Raw genomic sequence first — 18,553 nt, forward strand, 5'->3', positions numbered from 1 at the left:
AATGCTGCAAAGCAGGATGGCAGTAAGATTACCCAGAGTAATTAATAAAGTTCATCTGTGAATGTGTGAACTGTGTCTAGAAAATATGAACAAGTTAATTACTTTGATTACACTGCACTGTATCTCTTATCTGACTTATTAAAGGTTTTTTTTTTAAATTTAACTCAATTAATATTTAAATGATTTTTTAATAGCCTGTTGCTCTATTTTGTTTTCACAAAGCATCTGTCGGTATCCATGGTTACATCTGCTTCCTTCTTCCAGGAGAGTGGCGAGGGCGTCCCATGGTTTGGCTTCTCTTTCATACACTTCCCCTTAATCAGGAGTGCCCTCCACAGCTGCGAGTGTAACTTGATTTGGAGTGACATTTGGGCCCAATCCCATTTCTCATTTTCGCCCCTACCCCTACCCCTTGCAACAAAGTTACAAGGGGTAGGGGTTGAAATATTCTCCTACGAAATTGGATAACCCTTCAAACCCAGAAACGTCATCATTAGTCGTCAGTGACGTCATAAAAAGACGCGACGAGTATGTTGCCGGGGAAACCTCACAACTAGCGATTTTTTTTTTGTTATGTTTGTTAGAACAAATGTATATAATACATTGAAACAACATTTCCGATGGTTATCATAGTCTTTAAATCTTTAGTTACCAAGAAAGTACTTACATTTATGGTTTTCTTTCACTGCCTGTGAAGCCTTCCCTGCCATCTTGCCTGTGATTCACAAGGCATTCTCTGAGATTTCTCGTAGCACTCGCTTTGAAGTGTGCCTCTGAAAAAACTCCGTTTGGAGGGCCATATAGCCCTAGCACTCTGCCCTTCCCCTCTGCCTCAATGAGAATCGGGACACCCCTACCCCTATGCATGAACACGCAAAACGGAGGGGTAGGGGCAAGTGGTAGGGTTAAGGGGTGTATTGGGATTGGGCCTTGGTAGTGAAGTGGTAGTGGGTAGGGAGTGGTTTGGGAATGGGCCACAGTCTTGTATTACAGTTCAACAGTGAGCTAAAACATGTTTCTTAAAATATCTGAGGCAAGAAATGGTCAACTCACTTGCAGAATCTTTGTTTATATTTGATCAGCGCTGCTTAGTTTTACTGCTTGAGCTCAGTTTTATTCCGTTTGTGTTTTTTATTTTGTACATGTTTTCACTGTGCAGGAAACAGTGGTGCAAATGTCTGGTTAACAAACCCTCAATATTACAGCAAAACACAACACTAAAATATGTTTATAAAAACATATTAGGCGAGACAAAGACAGGACAGCAACATAATCTTGATTTATATTGGCTGTATGACTCTAAAATAATATCACCATATTTCAGGGTATTTTTGCGATAACGATATTCTTGAAGATATAACAAATTAGTTTAAAAAATTATTATGAACTCAGTGATCTAGTTTTACAGTTTGCTTCAAATATTCAATAAAATCTAAAGAAAAATGATCTCTCATTTCTTTAGTTTGTGAACAACAGCAGTGACTCAGAGTGAGATTCAGGTTCTGTATACAATATTAATAGTTCAACAACTTACACATTTAAACAGCTCCCAAATACAAAAAAAATGTCCCCTGGGATCTATATATTTAAATCAACAGGTGATTTCCTTCTCTTTTTCCCACCTGGACCTTTATGCTCTGCCATTTCTCCTCTAATCACATTTATGGAGGTTTCTGTCGAGCCGCATGCGTCACGTAGGTTTACATTACCAAAGGTTTATGACAAAATCACTTGACGACATCGACTCCAGTGTGCGTACAGCGAGAGAGGAGAGGGAGAGACGCTGAATAAGTTCCCTCTGAGCGAAGAAGTCCGAACCTCTAAGTACCTTTTGATGGCCAACTGCTGTCTTCACCCTTTACTGATATTGTGCTCAGATGTATGGGTCGACAGATAATCAGCCTGGCCAATTATCAGGGCCGATATTGTGAATTTTTAGGGTTATCAGTATCGGTGATTTTTTTCCACCGATATACAGTTTTGTTTTCCTTAGCTGCGCTGTTTTACCCCTAGTGTGCTTCTCACTGACTGCACGTACCACTCTGGGCTCTTAAAAGTAAACTCAAGACCTACCTTTTTAGCCTGGCTCTTAATTGAGCTCTCTTTTATTTTATTTTATTATTTTTTATTGTTTTTAATTTTATTTTTTAAATGTTGTATTTATGATTATTGTGTATTATTTATTTATTTTTATGAATCTGTTTTTATTTTGCTGGCATATTCTTCAACTTCGTCACTGTTAGTTACTTAATTACTGTTAATTCTGTGTCAGCTATGATTTTTACAGCAGACATATATCGGTTGTAAATATCGGCTATCGGTATCTCTGTTTCATAATAATCAGTATTGGCATTTGCTCTGAAAAAACCATATCAGTCGATCCCTACTCAGACGTAGGCCTATACTTAGTGTGGGGCAGGAGAGGGATGTGATAAAAGCTTGAAACCATCTACAAAGCTGTTTAAATCTCAGGTTTTAACACGGCGTAACATCACATTCTGAAGAATATCTGTTGAGCTTTGACTGACTTGTCGCTGTCCCTGAAATGCATGCTGGGATCCATCTGCTCACTGAAGAAACTAACAGTAAGAGTAGACTTCTAATCCAGTGTGGCCATTATCTTCAGCTCCAGCCACTAAACCTAACACGACTCCCCTTTAGAGTGGCTGGGTTAAGTGAGCAGAGCACGGCCGGCTGCCTGTCATCGTCTATTATTCATGGTGCCTGCTGGCATCTGATACCTACTCTGCCAACACTTCTTGGCTGGAACTCACAGAAAAAACAGTCTCTGTGTTGCAATCTAACTTTGAACTGTTGTCATAAATCTAATAAGAGACTTCTGCCATGTTTTTCTTTGGGTCTTTGAAAGCACTGACTGTTGTAGATACTGTACAATCCATAAATTCAATAACTTATCGCTGTATGTTTCCGGCACTTACACATCAAAGAGTGTGCTAATCACACACACACACACACTACACATGCACTGGTGCTTAGTAATAGTGAAAGGAGTAACAAAGCACGGCCACAGGGTAAACTTTGGTCTCCATGGCACAGAGGAACACTGTTTGATTAGTTTAATAAAAGGCCATAAACACATCAAAGACAAAACGCTCACTTCCTGGATTGTAGCTATAGAAATACCCTCTTTGTGTTTCCACTCAGTGATCATTGGATTGCACAAGCCATCTGCCCGTGAATGCATGTTCACACCTACCTAAGGAGTGTGAGGAAATGGTGTGCAGAGCCTTCTCTCCAATCTGTGAAAGTGCACTGAAGTAGGCCTCACTCGTTACAGCCAGAGCTGAAACACACAAACACAACAGCCATTTGAAATGCAAATTTAATTGGCAAAATTAATTTCCCTGGCACAGAATGACAAGAGAAGGTAAACAGAGCCATTAATTACAATAAAGGAAATAATTTGGTAATTCAAATTTGCATACACACAAATATCTCTGCAGTACTCAGAAACAGGGATGCACCTAATGATTTATTTCCTATCGATTAATCTAGTAATGAGTTTTTGATTAGTCGATTAATCTAATGACTAATTTATTGATTACACTTAATTTTATTTCTTACTTTTTATTTATTTTATTGCTCAATATAACAATTAATTTACAGAAAATTGTCACATTAATATTTAAATATTTTATTTAATAATTTTCTCTCAAATACAGTAACGATTATGGCATATTTCAAATCAGTCTAATTTCCACATCACTGCTGTTTTGAAAACAATAAGAATAAAAAAAATAAAATACAGTAATGATAATGATAATAATAATAATAATAATAATAAAAATAATTACAGACCCTTTTTCATCTGATGCCTGATCAGAAACATTTATTGGACCTCACATTCAAAAGAACTGCTGTGACACATGAATCAATCAAGAAGGAAGAAAATTCAAGAAAATTACTGAAACAATATACAGACTGTAACGACAGTCTGTAGTGTTCGTTTAAACCATTGTCTCACTTGTGCAGTGCTGTTAAAGTAACAGGAAATTTAAAAAGGCCCAATAACAGTCTTAGATGATGCATTGCTTAACGTTATGTCAGCAGCTGTGCAGAATGACTCGGGTGAGGACAGAAAGTAAACAGGTGGTCTCTTGACAAATCGCTCCATGCAGCAGTTATACTGCTGTGATGCGGCATTCCCAATTTGCGGGCGACGTTTTTCAGCTGCAGCTTGTCGTCTGGAGGAATTCATGCTTTCACAGGGCGCAGATTACTTTTTGCAAATCGACGAATCAATGAATCACCCCAGACTTTTTCAGAAATCCTTCACTGTGATTGTATGCTGTTTATTAGCCTCAGTTTTCTTTATCAGCAATAACCCCAAAGTCCCTCTTCACTGTCTTTGCTATCACTGCGACCAATCAGTATCAGTTTTAGTGTGTGCTGTGTTTAGTATATTTTCACCACTCTACCCTGCTGTGAGACAGCGATATCTAGTGGGAGTCTGAAGCTGTTGTATCACTTTCTACAAAGCCAAACTACATTAAGAAAAGCAGTAATTTAACACTGCTGAACACAGACGGTGGTGCAGTGGTGCAGTGGTTAGCACTGTCACCGGTGAGGGGGGTTTCTTCCAGGTGCTCCAGCTTCCTCCCACAGTCCAAAGACATGCAGGTTAACTGGTGACTCTAAATTGCCCGTAGGTGTGAATGTGAGTGTGAATGGTTGTCTGTCTCTTTAGCCCCTTTTACACTGCCAGATTTTCTGTGAATGTTGGGCCGTTTTGCCGTCAAGCTGCGAGCGTTTAGACACACAGAGGCAAATTGGCGAGTTGATCCGAGGTGCCCAATTTTCCGCCTCATAGGGTAGACATATTGACGGAACCCTTTTTGGTTTAAAAAGAACGAGGTGCCCTTCCGCCACGGGAGGAGCTGTTGATGACGATAGCAGGAATGAGCAGCTAGTAGCAAGAGGGAAACGCAAACCTGACAGACACTGTAAAGATGAGCAACTGGGGAGACAAGGAATTGCGCGCCCTCCTTGTCCTCGCAAACGAAGAGGCCATTAACCGTCAGATGACGGGGACGGTGAAGGACGGGCCGACTTACGAGAGAATCACCGAAGGACTGATCAGCCGCGGCTTCCCTCCCACGTCACTGTTTACGTCACACGCTGAGCTACACGTTTTGTTACTTGCTCACGCCCCCCATTGCCCCGAAAAAGGCACATTCTGTATGAACAAAAGTAGGTAGGCGGCATTTTGCTGCACTCACTGATTTTGTTTTTATACTGCCAATGCTGAAAGAAGACTGATTGGACTTTCCTGCCCTGTGATAGTCTGGTGACCTGTCCAGGGTGAACCCCCCTTTTTGCCTAGCTTGGATAGGCTACAGTCCCCCCTGCGACCCCCAACAGGAAAGTAGTTACAAAAAATGAATGAATGAATGAACACAGCTGCTGGTCTATCTCTGCCTTGACTCGTTAGTTTGTGTTACAGTGTGTCTTTGGCATTCACATGGGTTTATTCAGATCCACCAAAGTCACAAGATGACAGAAGCAAACTAAGGCCCTAAGCTAACTGAGCAGGTATAGCTGTCTGCACCAGAGGAAAGCAGTGAAAATATTCTCAATATAGTGTACACTTAAAACTGCTACTATTTTTCTTCAGACGGGAGTTTTCTTTAAAAACATTTTGCTGCCGCCTGTCCACACTGGTTCATTTCTAGCTTCTGTAGCTGTATTCGTTGCTGCCTCTCCAAACTGGGGGTGTGCCGCTGCCATCTACTGTACGTAATACACAGATTATAGATAAGTATGTCATATAACCCCACTTCAAAAAAATTCAAACTCCCCCTTTAAACCCTTTTTTCTTAACCTCAGCCTTTCTCTCGTCACAGCTATCTGTGTAGAGCAGTATTTAGTCAAACAGGGTCAAATCTTCAGTCTGGTGTTGCCTCAGTAACTCCCCGAGCAGAGGTGTTCTGATCTTTTAGACAGACGTGAGTGAGCATCAGCTGGATTTTCAGCAGGTGAGACAGATGGGGCTACAACCAGCGCTAACCATTCAAACACACACTCCCCGAGGCTGTGAGGCTAATGGATTCAGTAGTGAAAACCTTTGTGATAGTGCTGTGATAACAATGGATAGGCACAGTCTAAAGATTAGTTTTTGATTTTCAAGGCAGGGCTGCAGCTATTCTAATCACTTAGTCTATAAAATGTCAAAAAAAAGTGTGAAAAACGTGCTCATTACAATTCCCCAGAGCCCAAAGCAACATCTTTGGATTGCTTAATTTGTCCAACCAACAGTCCAAAAGTCAAAGTCTCTTCAGTTACCATCATAAATGACAAAAAAGAGCAGCAAATTCTCACATTTAAGAAGCTAGAACCAGCAAATGTTTGACATTTTTGCTTTTAATCAATTATCAAAATAGTTGGCAGTTACTTTTCTTTTGACTGACTGATGCATCCGTTCTTGGCCTTGGCTTGAGCTCATTACTGCTCCACCCTGAACACATGGAGAGGACTTAAGCCTCTGTGCAGGTGGCACAGGAGACCTAATAATCTTTATTTTATGTCTGCAGGGCTTTTGGCGCAGTGCTGCTGCTATGAATCAGTTGCTGATGATGTAGTGTTACTGCTCCTGCATATATTAAACAAACACCTTTAATGTAATATAACAAGCATCATCGTAAAAGCATCATCATGCAAAACTGCTTCTGCAGTTGAATTTCATTTACACGTCAGCATTTCAAAGGCCTCTCTCACTGAATGCACTGCACAGGGATTAGAGGTGATTATGATGTGGATAATTAAGACATAAAATATAGACGCAGATAGTGTGCATTCAGATTCAAATTAAAAGTTTAATCCCGACCTCTTCTCTTCCTCATAGGATTTGTTTTACTGCTGGAGAGATGGCTATTTATAAAACCAGGATGTTTATGCAGTAGAAAGACACAAAAGTGTTTTAACTTTGTGCAATAGAACCAGAAAAAAAGACATTTTTGCTCAAAAGGGAGAAAACTTACAACTACCAGAATGCACTGCGCCGCACCGGACCAACAAACACTCCTGCTGGTGGGAGATGGATGTAACACAAACACGTCTGTTTGAAACAATGGCAGCCGGCTGGCAAGAAACAATCATAAGCCCCTTTTACACTGCCAGATTTTCAGCGAATGTTGGGCCGTTCTGCCGGCAAGCTGCGAGCGTTTAGACACGTTGATGCGAGGTGCCGAATTTTCCACCTCGTAGGGCAGTCATATTGGTGGAACCTTTTTGGTTTAAAAGGTGGTTGAAAATCAGCAAAGTGCCCTTTAAACCCTATGGGCCCTAGGCCTTTTTAGGGTATTTTTACTGCCTTTACTTTTAAGCTCATATCACAGTCATTATAAAGGCTACATACACATGCTATATCTTGTTTTTTTTTTCAGGACAATCTGGGCTAACCATATTTGCCATCATTTCATGTCCTTCTATGTGCCTGTATTTTATATTAATTTTTATATCAATGAAAAAAACAAATCTGTGTGACCAAATTCTTACATTTTTACATGTATCTCAGCATAGCAAGTTGGAAGTTGACATATTCTGCCATATTTGAAGAGAGGAGACTCTCTGGAATCTGGCAACATAAGAACCATGATGCTGGGACATTCTGTCACTTCACAGCTGTCCAAAACATGTGGTTTGTGCCAGGCGGACATGATTGCCAGTATTTTTTCATTATTGCAAGAAATTCCATTGACTCATTCACAAGTCAAAAATGTGTTTTATCTGAGAAACATGCAATATTTACATCTAAGATCATAGAAAAATAGTAATAATATCATTCCTCACTATATGAAGTGACTGATAACAAGATCTGTATAATGGATTGTAAAGAAATTCATCAGGTTTTTATTTTGTAGACAATAAATCTGGATTTACAACATTTTGGGATGACAGCACAATGATGTGTGTGGCATCACTGGAAAGCTCTGGTCCTGCACTTTCATGTGATATACGTGGCATTTCTGTGCAATGCTGCATTTATCAGTAATCCATCCAGGAGTAATGTGTGTGCAAAGCTGTATGAAAGCTCTGTTATACATCATTTTAGTGTAACTTTATCATTTTATTTTCGCTGTGAAAACATTGGACTGCCAACAAGTGCTTGATGTCGGAAAGCTACGGTCCCGCTGTTTCACGTGATATGCGTGGCTTCTCGCTATGACTCACGGTTGCGGAGAAAAACCATAGAGAAGAACAGGTGTGAATTTGGACGCACTATGCGTCGATCGGGCCCATAGGGTTAAAGGAGCGGTGTCTAAGATTTAGGGGGATTTAGTGGTATCTAGTGGTGAGAATTACAGATTGCAGCCAGCTGAAACTTCTGCAGGTTAGAGCTCCTTCAGTGTTCATTGTTAAGATTTTGCTGGGAGCCAAATTATTCTCAGAGGTGTCTTCCTCTCCAAAACAAATGGATCCGATGATTTAAATTGTTTTTTCAGTGCTGCTTGTTGTAGGGTTTGTCCATTCTAGGCTATTTAAAAACGTTGCGGTGCAGCATGGTGATTTTCATGCTTGAGGACCTACTCCCTACGTAGATATGTGCACATACTTATTATATTATATTCCACTTCTGCCAATATATGACCCTAAATCCTTCACACTTGACCTTTTTAGGAAACATAGTCACATATAGACCATGGAAATAAATTCAAGGCGACATTGTGAATCCACCTCTGTACATGGAAATGAGACATTATGGGGCTTTGTTTGTCTGGTGACAATATAGTCATAACAGCCTCTGTAGGCCTTGGTTACAGGCCCATAATAAAGACAATAACAGCACTGGGATATTCCCAAAGCATATGGACTTTGGAATTAGGTCTAGTGAAACTGACAGCTGCCATTGTCCATGTAAAGCCATTATAGTTTGTTTAGTTTATAGCAGTTGTAAAGGCAGGTGTATCTAAAAGTGAAATAAGTTCATCAACAGATTCTTTCTCTCCGTCTTACCCTGGAAGGCTTGGACGTAGCCGTTTCCCAGTAAAACCAGTTTCTGTAGGCTCGGGTTGAAGTCATCCATCAAGCTCTGTTTGGGACACACACAGACACACACACACACATATATACACCACAGTTTCTGTTCCACTTTGAAACACAGAGAAACTTTAAGACCCACCTAAAGGAGAATCAATAAAATCCATCTTTAATGCAGTCTGTATTTATGAGCACAAACTCTCTCTCCCAACACCGCAGCACAGACAAACCTAAGACTGGAGCAAAGGAAATACTCCTTGAATCAGAAGCTAGCTTTGTGTATTCACATCATGTTTGCTCGGCAGAAATTACATTAAAAAGTTAAACTGAGCTTCACTCCTCAGTAACCAAGAAATGTTTCTGTACTCTCCAGAAAATGCCCCAGTTTCCTGAAGAGTGTCTTTGGAGAAGAAATCACAACACGGTGCAGGACTCTCATGTGGGTATCTCTCACACCCGTCTGCCTTGCTGCCTAGGGTAAGTTTGTTGTCTAATTTGAGCCCACACAAAGTCTCTGTTACTCACCGAGTAAATCCCCAAGGTGGAGCGGTGCAGCTGATCACTATTCATCCCCGACATGTTCATTTCCAGAATAGTGTAACTGTCAGTGAAACCTCGAGAGGGTCTGCAGGTCTTAAATCATCCAGGAAACGTAGCAGAGCCTCTGTGTGAGAAGAGTTAATCGTATTGAACTGGACGTGGAGTGGAGGAGAGGAGGCAGTGTGTTAGTGTGTTGGTAACTGACACCGCTGTGGCCTGAGAAAGACTGGAGTAAATAATTAAACATGGCTCAACCATAAAACATGCTGACACATGCTGTAAACCCTGACTGTCTGGGCGTGTGTGTCTGAGTGAGTGTGTGTACGCTATATTGTATGTTTTATTCAAGACTATAGCAGAGATGTGTTTTCACCCTGTAATGCATAAAATCATTATATGTATGCCTGGAGAAATGGGTATATTTTCCTTTTTAAATAATTTATTAAAACAGCTGGATGCTGTAGTTTTTTATTTATTTATTTTATTTGTTTCACACATAAATAGAAAATAAAAGGATATAAAAATAATAAATTAGAGTATAGTACGTCAAATGCAGTATGCCAAAAATACCAGGATGTTCTACTACATCCAGTTCGATGTTGCAGTATGGAAGCCAGCATGCTTTTCTGTCCCACAATCCTCTGCACAGTGGACGAATCGTCGCAACAACTGAGCTGCAAACAGATGACTGCTGATTGACAGCTGTCAGAAGTTGCAGTGACGGTTGACGGTGCATTCAAGTAACTGATGAGTTAGTTATAATCTGCACAGTTACAACTTTAAAGTTAAACTACACACATCACAAAGTAACAGCAGCAGAGCTCTGCGGGTCGATCTGCGTCTCTGGGGAACTTGGATAGTGGCGTTTGTTTATCTTCAAGGTAACGGATATAAAAGCAAGAGGGTCAAAGTTCAGGGTGTAACGTTATGAGACAGCAGTGTGTCCTGACTGTGTGCATACTGCATGCAACAGTACGCACTTTTTAAGAGCAGCTGTAGTAGCTAATCCAAAGGGATTTGATTCAGACCCCACTGAGCAATAGACGGATATTAGACGTCTAGTTATTTTTTAGACCTAATTTCAACCGTCTGGATTCTGTCTATTTTTAGACCGAATTTAGACGTTGCACTTTAATCCAGTATTCGATAACTATTAATTAAAAAAACAACTGTAAGGTGCATAACTAATCTCCAAATACTTAACTAAAATAATAATGATAGCTGTTGAGCGATATACAGTATAGTATAGATATAGTCGAGACTTAGACGTCTAAAAAACTTTCATTTCTATACCCCTGATTGACCAATTTTAGACTAGACTTCTAAGGAACATTTAGACGTATATTAGACGTATAATAGACCTAAAAATGCTCGGTGGGACGCACCCAACGTCTCTTTCTGTACAAAGACAACAAGACAGAGGAATCCAGTAAATAAACTTTCCTTCCATTAAACAGCTCGTTAGGGACTATCTTCAGGTGCGAATTAATACACATTTGGTGCACTTGTGAGTATCTGCAGGAGCATGTAGGTGTCCTCCCCAAGAAGTTTTGAGTGTCAAACATGTAATTCTTTGCCTTGGTCCAGATCGTTGAATCCACAGTTGAATGACTCCTTTGGCATCGGGACAAAACGGCAAACAGTTTCTTGGTTCACTTAAAAAAAAAAAAAAAAAAATATCCCAAAAAGCGCCAAGGAAGGACTTTTAGCCAGTCGGCATCACAGATGGAGCTAACACCAGTGTGTAGCTGTTGTCAAGTGGTGCACTGGAATGAGTTGCACTAAAAGTAAGACCAGTGATATTGCTGTTTGAAATCAGTATGTCTTGTCAGTAATGCCCAACATTGTAGCTTGTGTTACTTCACTCCGGTACACTTTAAAAAACACGGAAAAATGGGTTTGTCGGCACGGCTTTGCATCAGTGTGGGCATAAAATGACGCTGGATTCAGGTGGATATGTTGATCTCTACTGATTGGTTAGAGACAGTCGAATCCACTTTCCCCACAGAAATTGATTAGAGTGGACACAGTGTCAGACTGGAGGTGGAATTGGTGATTTATTCGCCAAAATGTGAAATTGCATATTACAAGACAGAATTATCAATCTCTGCCTTCTCTGCATCAAAAATCCACACCTGTGCCCATGTTCCTTGGTATCATATTTGTTTGTTTCCTGAGGAACAGCTCACCTAGTGCAAAATTGTTGCCCTGCTGTCAGTAGTTGATAAATTTTAGACAACAATGGAGGACTTTGGCTCAGAGGAATTAGATGTGTCAGGCTTTGGATGCATCAAGTGGCAACCTGCAGGGCTAAAAAATGAAGCCAATGTGGAAGTGCCAAAAACTGCAGTTCTTTGAACGGCAACTTGCTGGCTCCAGAAGCAAGCCAATCCCCACAGACCCCCATGTTGAAATGCCCAACAGTACAGCAGAAATGAATAATAAAAAACAGTTTCTGTCTCTGTAGCTAATTTCCCATTCATGACAACAGTGTGAGGAGTGAATGTTTGTAAAACGCACCTGTTTATATTTTTATTTAGGCTTAAATTTACACATAATTAAGGGTGTGGCTGTGTCTGCCTGTGATGTTTGACAGATCCATCCCTCCACAGCGCCAGCCCCTCGCCCCAAATATGGTCACGTCTGGCTCGAAAAAGCCAAGATGGCAAATTAGAGGCATTAAACCAATCTGCAGTCGGTAGCTACGTCCATTACTTTTAGAGTCTATAGTGAATCAGCTTTTATGTCTGGAGCCTCCCATGTACAATGGGCTTGAGATGCGCCCTCGTTGAGGTCTTGTCTCAAAATCCAGAGTTACTTCTTATTCTGAAGCCTCCTTAAGTACTCTGATCCCATTTGATTTGGCAGTGGGAACCTCTTAGGACCGCATGCCTTTGCTGACATAGACCCCAGCAGGATTTGAACCCCCGGACTTCCGCATGGAAGATGAGTGCTCTAACCACCACACTAGGGAGGCCCCAAAATGTATCTGTCACTTTTTTTCTCCCTTTTGAATCCGCTTTTAAGTCTCGCGCCTCCAATCTACAACAGGCTTGAGACGTGCCCTCGTTGAGGTCTTGGCTCAAAATCCATGGAGGCCCTCCCCTTTTACAGTCTATAGTATGCTCAGATAATGGTAAAAGTGTTAGTGAAACTCTTCATTGTTGGCTTTGTTGACGGAAGATGTAGAATATCACCAGCCTTATCCTTTAATATCAGCTCTTCACCTTACACCCAAAACGTTTCATCCACTGAAGTAGTTTTGTTATGGAGACCTTTAGTGCCTGGAAATAACCTGCGCATGTAGCCATGGCCATACCGCAAAGGAGTTCAAGCATCTCGGGGTCTTGTTCACAAGTGAGGGTAGAATGGAGCATGAGATGGATCGACAATTCGGTGCGGCTTCTGCAGTGATGCAGGAGCTGCGCCGGTTTGTTGTGGTGAAGAGGGAGCTGAGCTGGAAGGCAAAGCTTTCAATTTATTGGTCCATCTACGTCCCAACCCTCACCTATGTTCATGAGCTCTGGGTAGTGACTGAAAGAATGAGGTCGCAGATACAAGCAGCCAAAATGAGTTTCCTCCGTGGGGTGTCTGGGCTCAGCCTTAGAGATAGGGTGAGGAGCTCAGACATGCGAAGGGATCTCGGAGTAGAGCTGAGTCAGTTGAGGTGGTTCGGGCATCTGATCAGGATCCTCCTGGGCGCCTCCTGTTAGAGGTGTTCCAGGTACATCCCAGGCAGACCCAGAACACACTGGAGGGATTACATATCTCATCTGGCCTGGGAACACCCTGGGGTCATCCAGGAGGAGCTGGAGAGTGTTGCTGGGGAGAGGGACATCTGAGGTGCTTTGCTTGGTCTGCTGACCCCGCAACCTGGCCCTGGACAAGCGGATGAAAATGAAATGGAAGGTAGAGTGGCGCAGGTATGGATTCAGAGGAAAACAAAAGTGAAAATGTGTCTTTTCAGCACATGGAGATGGAAACCAAATCACTTAGAACCAGATTCTAGTTACCACTAAGCAGTCATACTGCCAACACTCCACTATGGTGCAGAGGCATGGACCACTTATAGTAGGCATTTAAGAACCCTTGAGTCCTACCATCAGAGATGACTACGAAAATCCTGTGTGTGAGCTGAGAAGATAAGAGGACAAACACCAGCATCTTACAGGAGGCAAATACAGACCGCATCACTACCACCATCACAATGCACCAACTCAGATGGACAGGCTTTTCCAAAACAAGTCCTCTACTCTGAACTCTCCACCGGTCAACGTGCACCTGGAGGCCAGAAAAAGCGCTACAAGGACAACATCAGAACCAATCAAAAAATTCAACATCAGCAGCTCACCTGGGAAGCTACTGCCAGTCAAAGACCTGCATGGAGAAACTGCCTGCATAAAGGTGCCACTTTCCATGAAGATCATCTCCAACAGGCTGCCAGAATCAAGCAGCAGCAAAGGAAGGAGAGGCTCTCCACCAAGCGGGCCCCCACACATCCCACCGCCAGCACCCAACATCCATGTCCACACTGCAAGAAAGTTTGTGGCTCCAGAATTGGCCTCTTAAGCCATCTGAAGACCCACAACAAGGACGCCCAGGGAGAACCATCATACTCGACTTCGAGTCATCGCCGATGATCGACAGTAACACTTTTTTGCATCTAAAATGAATGAGACAAATTTGAATTGTGATTTTAGGCTGTGTAAATGAAACTGACTTGACACAAAGTGTACTTATAAATTGAGCATATTTTGAATCCCCTGATCCTTTAATACAGGGTTAGATACACATAATACATTTTTGATTGGTTAATGCAGAATTCAGCGGTCATATGTGCTTAAATCCTTTAATCCTTCTTTAATCACTTTAGATGTTAAAATCTGACTTGCATTGACTGTGCATGGCAAAAGACAAGCAGTGATGCCCCCGTATTTTTTAATGTAGCACAGAAATTTAATAGAATATGTTAACTGACTGTATCTTGACCATTGCTCATTTTCTGTTTCACAAAGGCCTCAGTGTATGAGCACTAAAACATGAGAAATATTATTCTAATATATTAATTCTTCCACCAGTAACCCTTCCAAAAAAAGACAAGAGGAGAGTCGCTGTCAAATATTTGATCCAAACCCCAGACTGAAGAGAAAGTTATTGATTTCTTTTCTTACTCCAACCGTCATATTTTGGCGTTCGGCCCTGCTGCCAAGCCGAAACACACACGGCGTGAGCTGCACTCGGCCAACAGCTCTGACGGATTTATTATTCTCAAAGCGCAGATTTGTTCTTAATGTGACATGTCAGAGTCGGTGAACTCCCCGTGAACCCCTGGAGGAGAGGTGCAGGTGTCACATGGACGGTGATGGATTCCCTTTTGTAAATGGATGTTGTGGGAAGAGTATTGTATTGTATCTGACACATGGTGGTTAGAGATTCTAGGCAGGAAGAAAGGCAGTAAGCTGTGAAACCTTTGGTTCTTACTTGTTTATAGTTTAATAGATGATGGGCTCTGGCAGAGAGAGAGAGAGACTCATACACTAGATGGCACCATAAACTAACTGGACACATGACTTGAATTTTAAACAGCTTCATAATGCACACTTATTTAATCTCTTTCTTCTTCTCTCCTCTCTTCTTTTCTCTTCATAAAGTAACTCCAGATCAGTATTTCACCCACACTTCTTACACAAGATGCTGATGTACATGAATGATTTAGTGCAACATATTGAACATTGATTGAAAGATATCGAATATTATCTGATCATCAGTGGTAGAGGACATATTCAGATCAGTCACCAGAGTAAAAGTAGTAATACTACAATATAGTAACAACTACATTTCAGTAAAAGTCTTGAATTGGAAAGCTTACTTAAAGGACAACTTTGGTATTTTTCAACCTGGGCCCTATTTCCCCATGTGTATGTGTGCGTATGATTCATAGGTACAACTCGTTTTAAAATTGGTTCAGTATTGAGGGAGGCGGATGCAGCCGGCAGCCGCGAAACGAGCTAAAACGGTAACGGGGGCAAATGCGTCCCGTATAAGTTTGTGCATTAAAAGTGCTTTTTTTCACCACTGACCGGTTCAGATCGCCAGTGCTATCTCTGTAAATAGCATACTAAACGTTTCTAACATTGTTTATATAACATTACCTCCACTGTGTCTGTAGCTCTCTCTACTCGTGGGACAGCTGTTTTCTTGAGGAAGAGGTGTTTCGGGATTGGATGTCTTCTTTTCTTCGGCTGGCAGTAGTCATCTTGGGAGAAGTGAGCGCTGCAGACCCGATGGTCTGCAAGGCGCAGGGTCTGGACAGGAGTGTTAGCATCCATTTGTAGCACAACTAGCCACAACTTCAGCATCTTGCCGTCCGACAAAGGCAGCCTGTGAAAGCTGTACGGGGTGTTGCGCGACATCCTGTTCTTGCAATTCAGATAAGCACAAACACGAACCATTGTTTTCAATCGATGCAGTAAAACTGTCAGCTGTACTCTGGGACAACCAGCGCCACTCTGAGCAGCGCTCAGCATGGCTCCTCTGTTTTCTTCCGGCAACAAGCAAAGCTCTCGCGAGATGACGTCACACCCGGGAGGAGGTGAAGGGTCAGGGAAACGTTTAGTATGCTATCTACAGAGATAACACTGGCGATCTGAACCGGTCAGTGGTGAAAAAAAGCACTTTTAATGTACAAACTTATACGGGATGCATTTGCCCCCGTTACCGTTTTAGCTCGTCTCACGGCTGCCGGTTGCATCCGCCTCCCTCAATACTGAACCAATTTTAGAATGAGTTGTACCTATGAATCATACGCACACATACACATGGGGAAATAGGGCCCAGGTTGAAAAATACCAAAGTTATCCATTAAGTAAAAGTACATTAAAAGTAGCATTGTGTGTTACAGGTAAAACTGGCCTGACTCAGTTAAACACTGGTTTTCAGCAGGTTCCTGTTATGCAACGAAAACACACATTGCAATACAGACTAAACACAGAAACAATCAACAGAGGCAAAACAACAAATCGCTGGCAGCTACAGAGATAATGCGGAGTAGTGGACTGAAGTGGAGTGCATAAAAAGGGATATGGGATTTAAATCAGTGGTTGCAGGTATGTCCTTCCATCATATAGTGTTTATGTACACGTTTGAAATGTGTAATAGAGGTTGTTGCTCTAATGTAGTGTGAGATCTCGTTCCAGATGTTAGTGTAAGAGCGACAAAATGATCTCTGACCATAATGTTTTTGGTGGTACAGGAATAAGTGCATGCGAAGCTGATCTAACGATGTCTTGTGTTGTGACTTGGAAATAAAGCAATAAGTGTAGGACTGAAGTTGTTGTTTAGCATCTGAAAATAGAATTTAATGGCGAGATTATTTGTGTCGTTTTGAAAAGCCAAGGTGTTAGAGTGTGAGTGCGGTGCAGTGACGAATCCAAAGAGGGAGGTTACCATGGGCTCTGTTGTATAGTCTTGCTCTGGGTTCAGTGGTTGCCTTTGTGTTGAGGGAGCATATGGGGAGACAGTAGGATATTGTCGAGAGAACGCGTAGGTATGTGTCTGAAACAGCAGGGGTGAGATATGGTCTGATCTTGTTATAGACATTTCTGGTTGAGCTTCTGTGTTAGGTTCTGAATGTGTTGCTGATAAGCGAGATGTGAGTCAAGGAATACTCCAAGATATCTCTAGGTTTCTGTGATGGTTAATATTTGATTTGCAAAATGAATATGGCCAGGAGATGTTACTGATGCATTAATGTATAGGCAGCACAAGAAACAGCTACTTTTAACTATTTAAATTACCATTAGATAAAAGATGGGGGAGGCAGAGATCTGGAAAAGGCCAAAAAAGGCAGCAGAACTTGATAATACACCCTCCTCTTGAAGCTCTTCCCTCTGTGACCAGATGACCGTGTTCATATACATGTGCGTCGTACAGTAACCCAGTGTTTCCCATACACTGATTTATTCAATCTTATTTTACTGTACAGTTGCTCGAAGCTCATGCGCTCAGCCCCAACTTGCCTTGTTTACCAGATCACAAATGAGAGTTAGCTGGTAGCCACCTCACCATCCCTCCACCTTGTTGCCCTCCACAGTGGACTGCTTCCCTGGGAGGAGAGCTGGCAGCAGCTCCTGAGTCTGACCTTCAGTCCACTGCTGTGTCGGCCATTGCAAATGCCCCTGTTGTGGCTGTCACAGTGGGCTGGGGGCCAGCAGCAGTGCCTGCTCTTACCTGTGTAACAGCAGCAACAGAAAGTTTGCTGATCCAGTAGGGAGTCAGGGCTGTTTGGTGTCCTTGAGCTGAAGACTTGTGCTTGTGCTGACTGGAGGTCTGTCTCAGGAGCTACTGCCTGCTCTCCTCCCAGCGAGGTGGTCTGTAGCCACGGGGAGCGAGGCGGAGAACACACTGGGAATCAAAGCTCTCGCTAAAGTTAGCTACATAAACATGAACTTGGCGCCAGTGTTGTGAGTCTATAGCTCCAGTTAGCTGAAGAACATTTTCTCTTTGTCTCTGAAACACTTAGTCCATGTTGGCATGGGTTTATTTTCAGACTGTTTTTCAGATCCTCTTTTTGATAAGTCCGTCTTCCTGTCTTGGGTTGCTTTGCAGTGTAGACAGTTGTTGCCAATGCTGGAGCAGCAACTTTCTCTGCAGGATGCTTCATTGTTGAATCTAGAGTTGTACCGATACGGATACCAGTATCGGAAATGCCTCCGATACTGCCTAAAATGCGGTATCGGCGAGTACAGCCTATGACCAATCTGATACCACGTAATGCCTCACGTCATTACGCATACGCACGCTACAGGCAAATGAAACGGAAACAGAGCGGAGTTTAAAAAGGATTCATATCAAATTATGGCGTTCATTCTACTATTATATATTTATTTCTTAATATTTTACGTAGAGTTTTAGGAGTTGAGACATATCCCATCCATTTTTATTTTACACGCTGGTATCAGATCGGTACTCGGTTATCGGCACATACCTAAGGTTCAGGGATCGGAATCGGTATCAG

General features: G+C 42.0%; 1 protein-coding gene across 2 annotated transcripts in view; it reads right to left on the reverse strand.

Moving 5' to 3' along the window:
• baiap2l2a (BAR/IMD domain containing adaptor protein 2 like 2a) overlaps positions 1-9,859 on the reverse strand; it is a 33,401-nt gene extending 23,542 nt beyond the window's left edge. For both annotated transcript variants that reach the window (XM_049560759.1, XM_049560757.1), the window contains exons 1-3: positions 9,523-9,859; positions 8,974-9,049; positions 3,218-3,304 (exon numbers count right to left, since the gene is read on the reverse strand). In XM_049560759.1, the coding sequence (XP_049416716.1) occupies positions 3,218-3,304; positions 8,974-9,049; positions 9,523-9,582 (223 nt within the window). In that variant the 5' untranslated portion in view covers positions 9,583-9,859. The remainder of the gene's footprint in view (positions 1-3,217; positions 3,305-8,973; positions 9,050-9,522) is intronic.
• Positions 9,860-18,553: the final 8,694 nt, after the last annotated feature.

Source organism: Epinephelus fuscoguttatus, linkage group LG19, assembly GCF_011397635.1.
Source record: "Epinephelus fuscoguttatus linkage group LG19, E.fuscoguttatus.final_Chr_v1".
Taxonomy (NCBI): Eukaryota; Metazoa; Chordata; class Actinopteri; order Perciformes; family Serranidae; genus Epinephelus; species Epinephelus fuscoguttatus.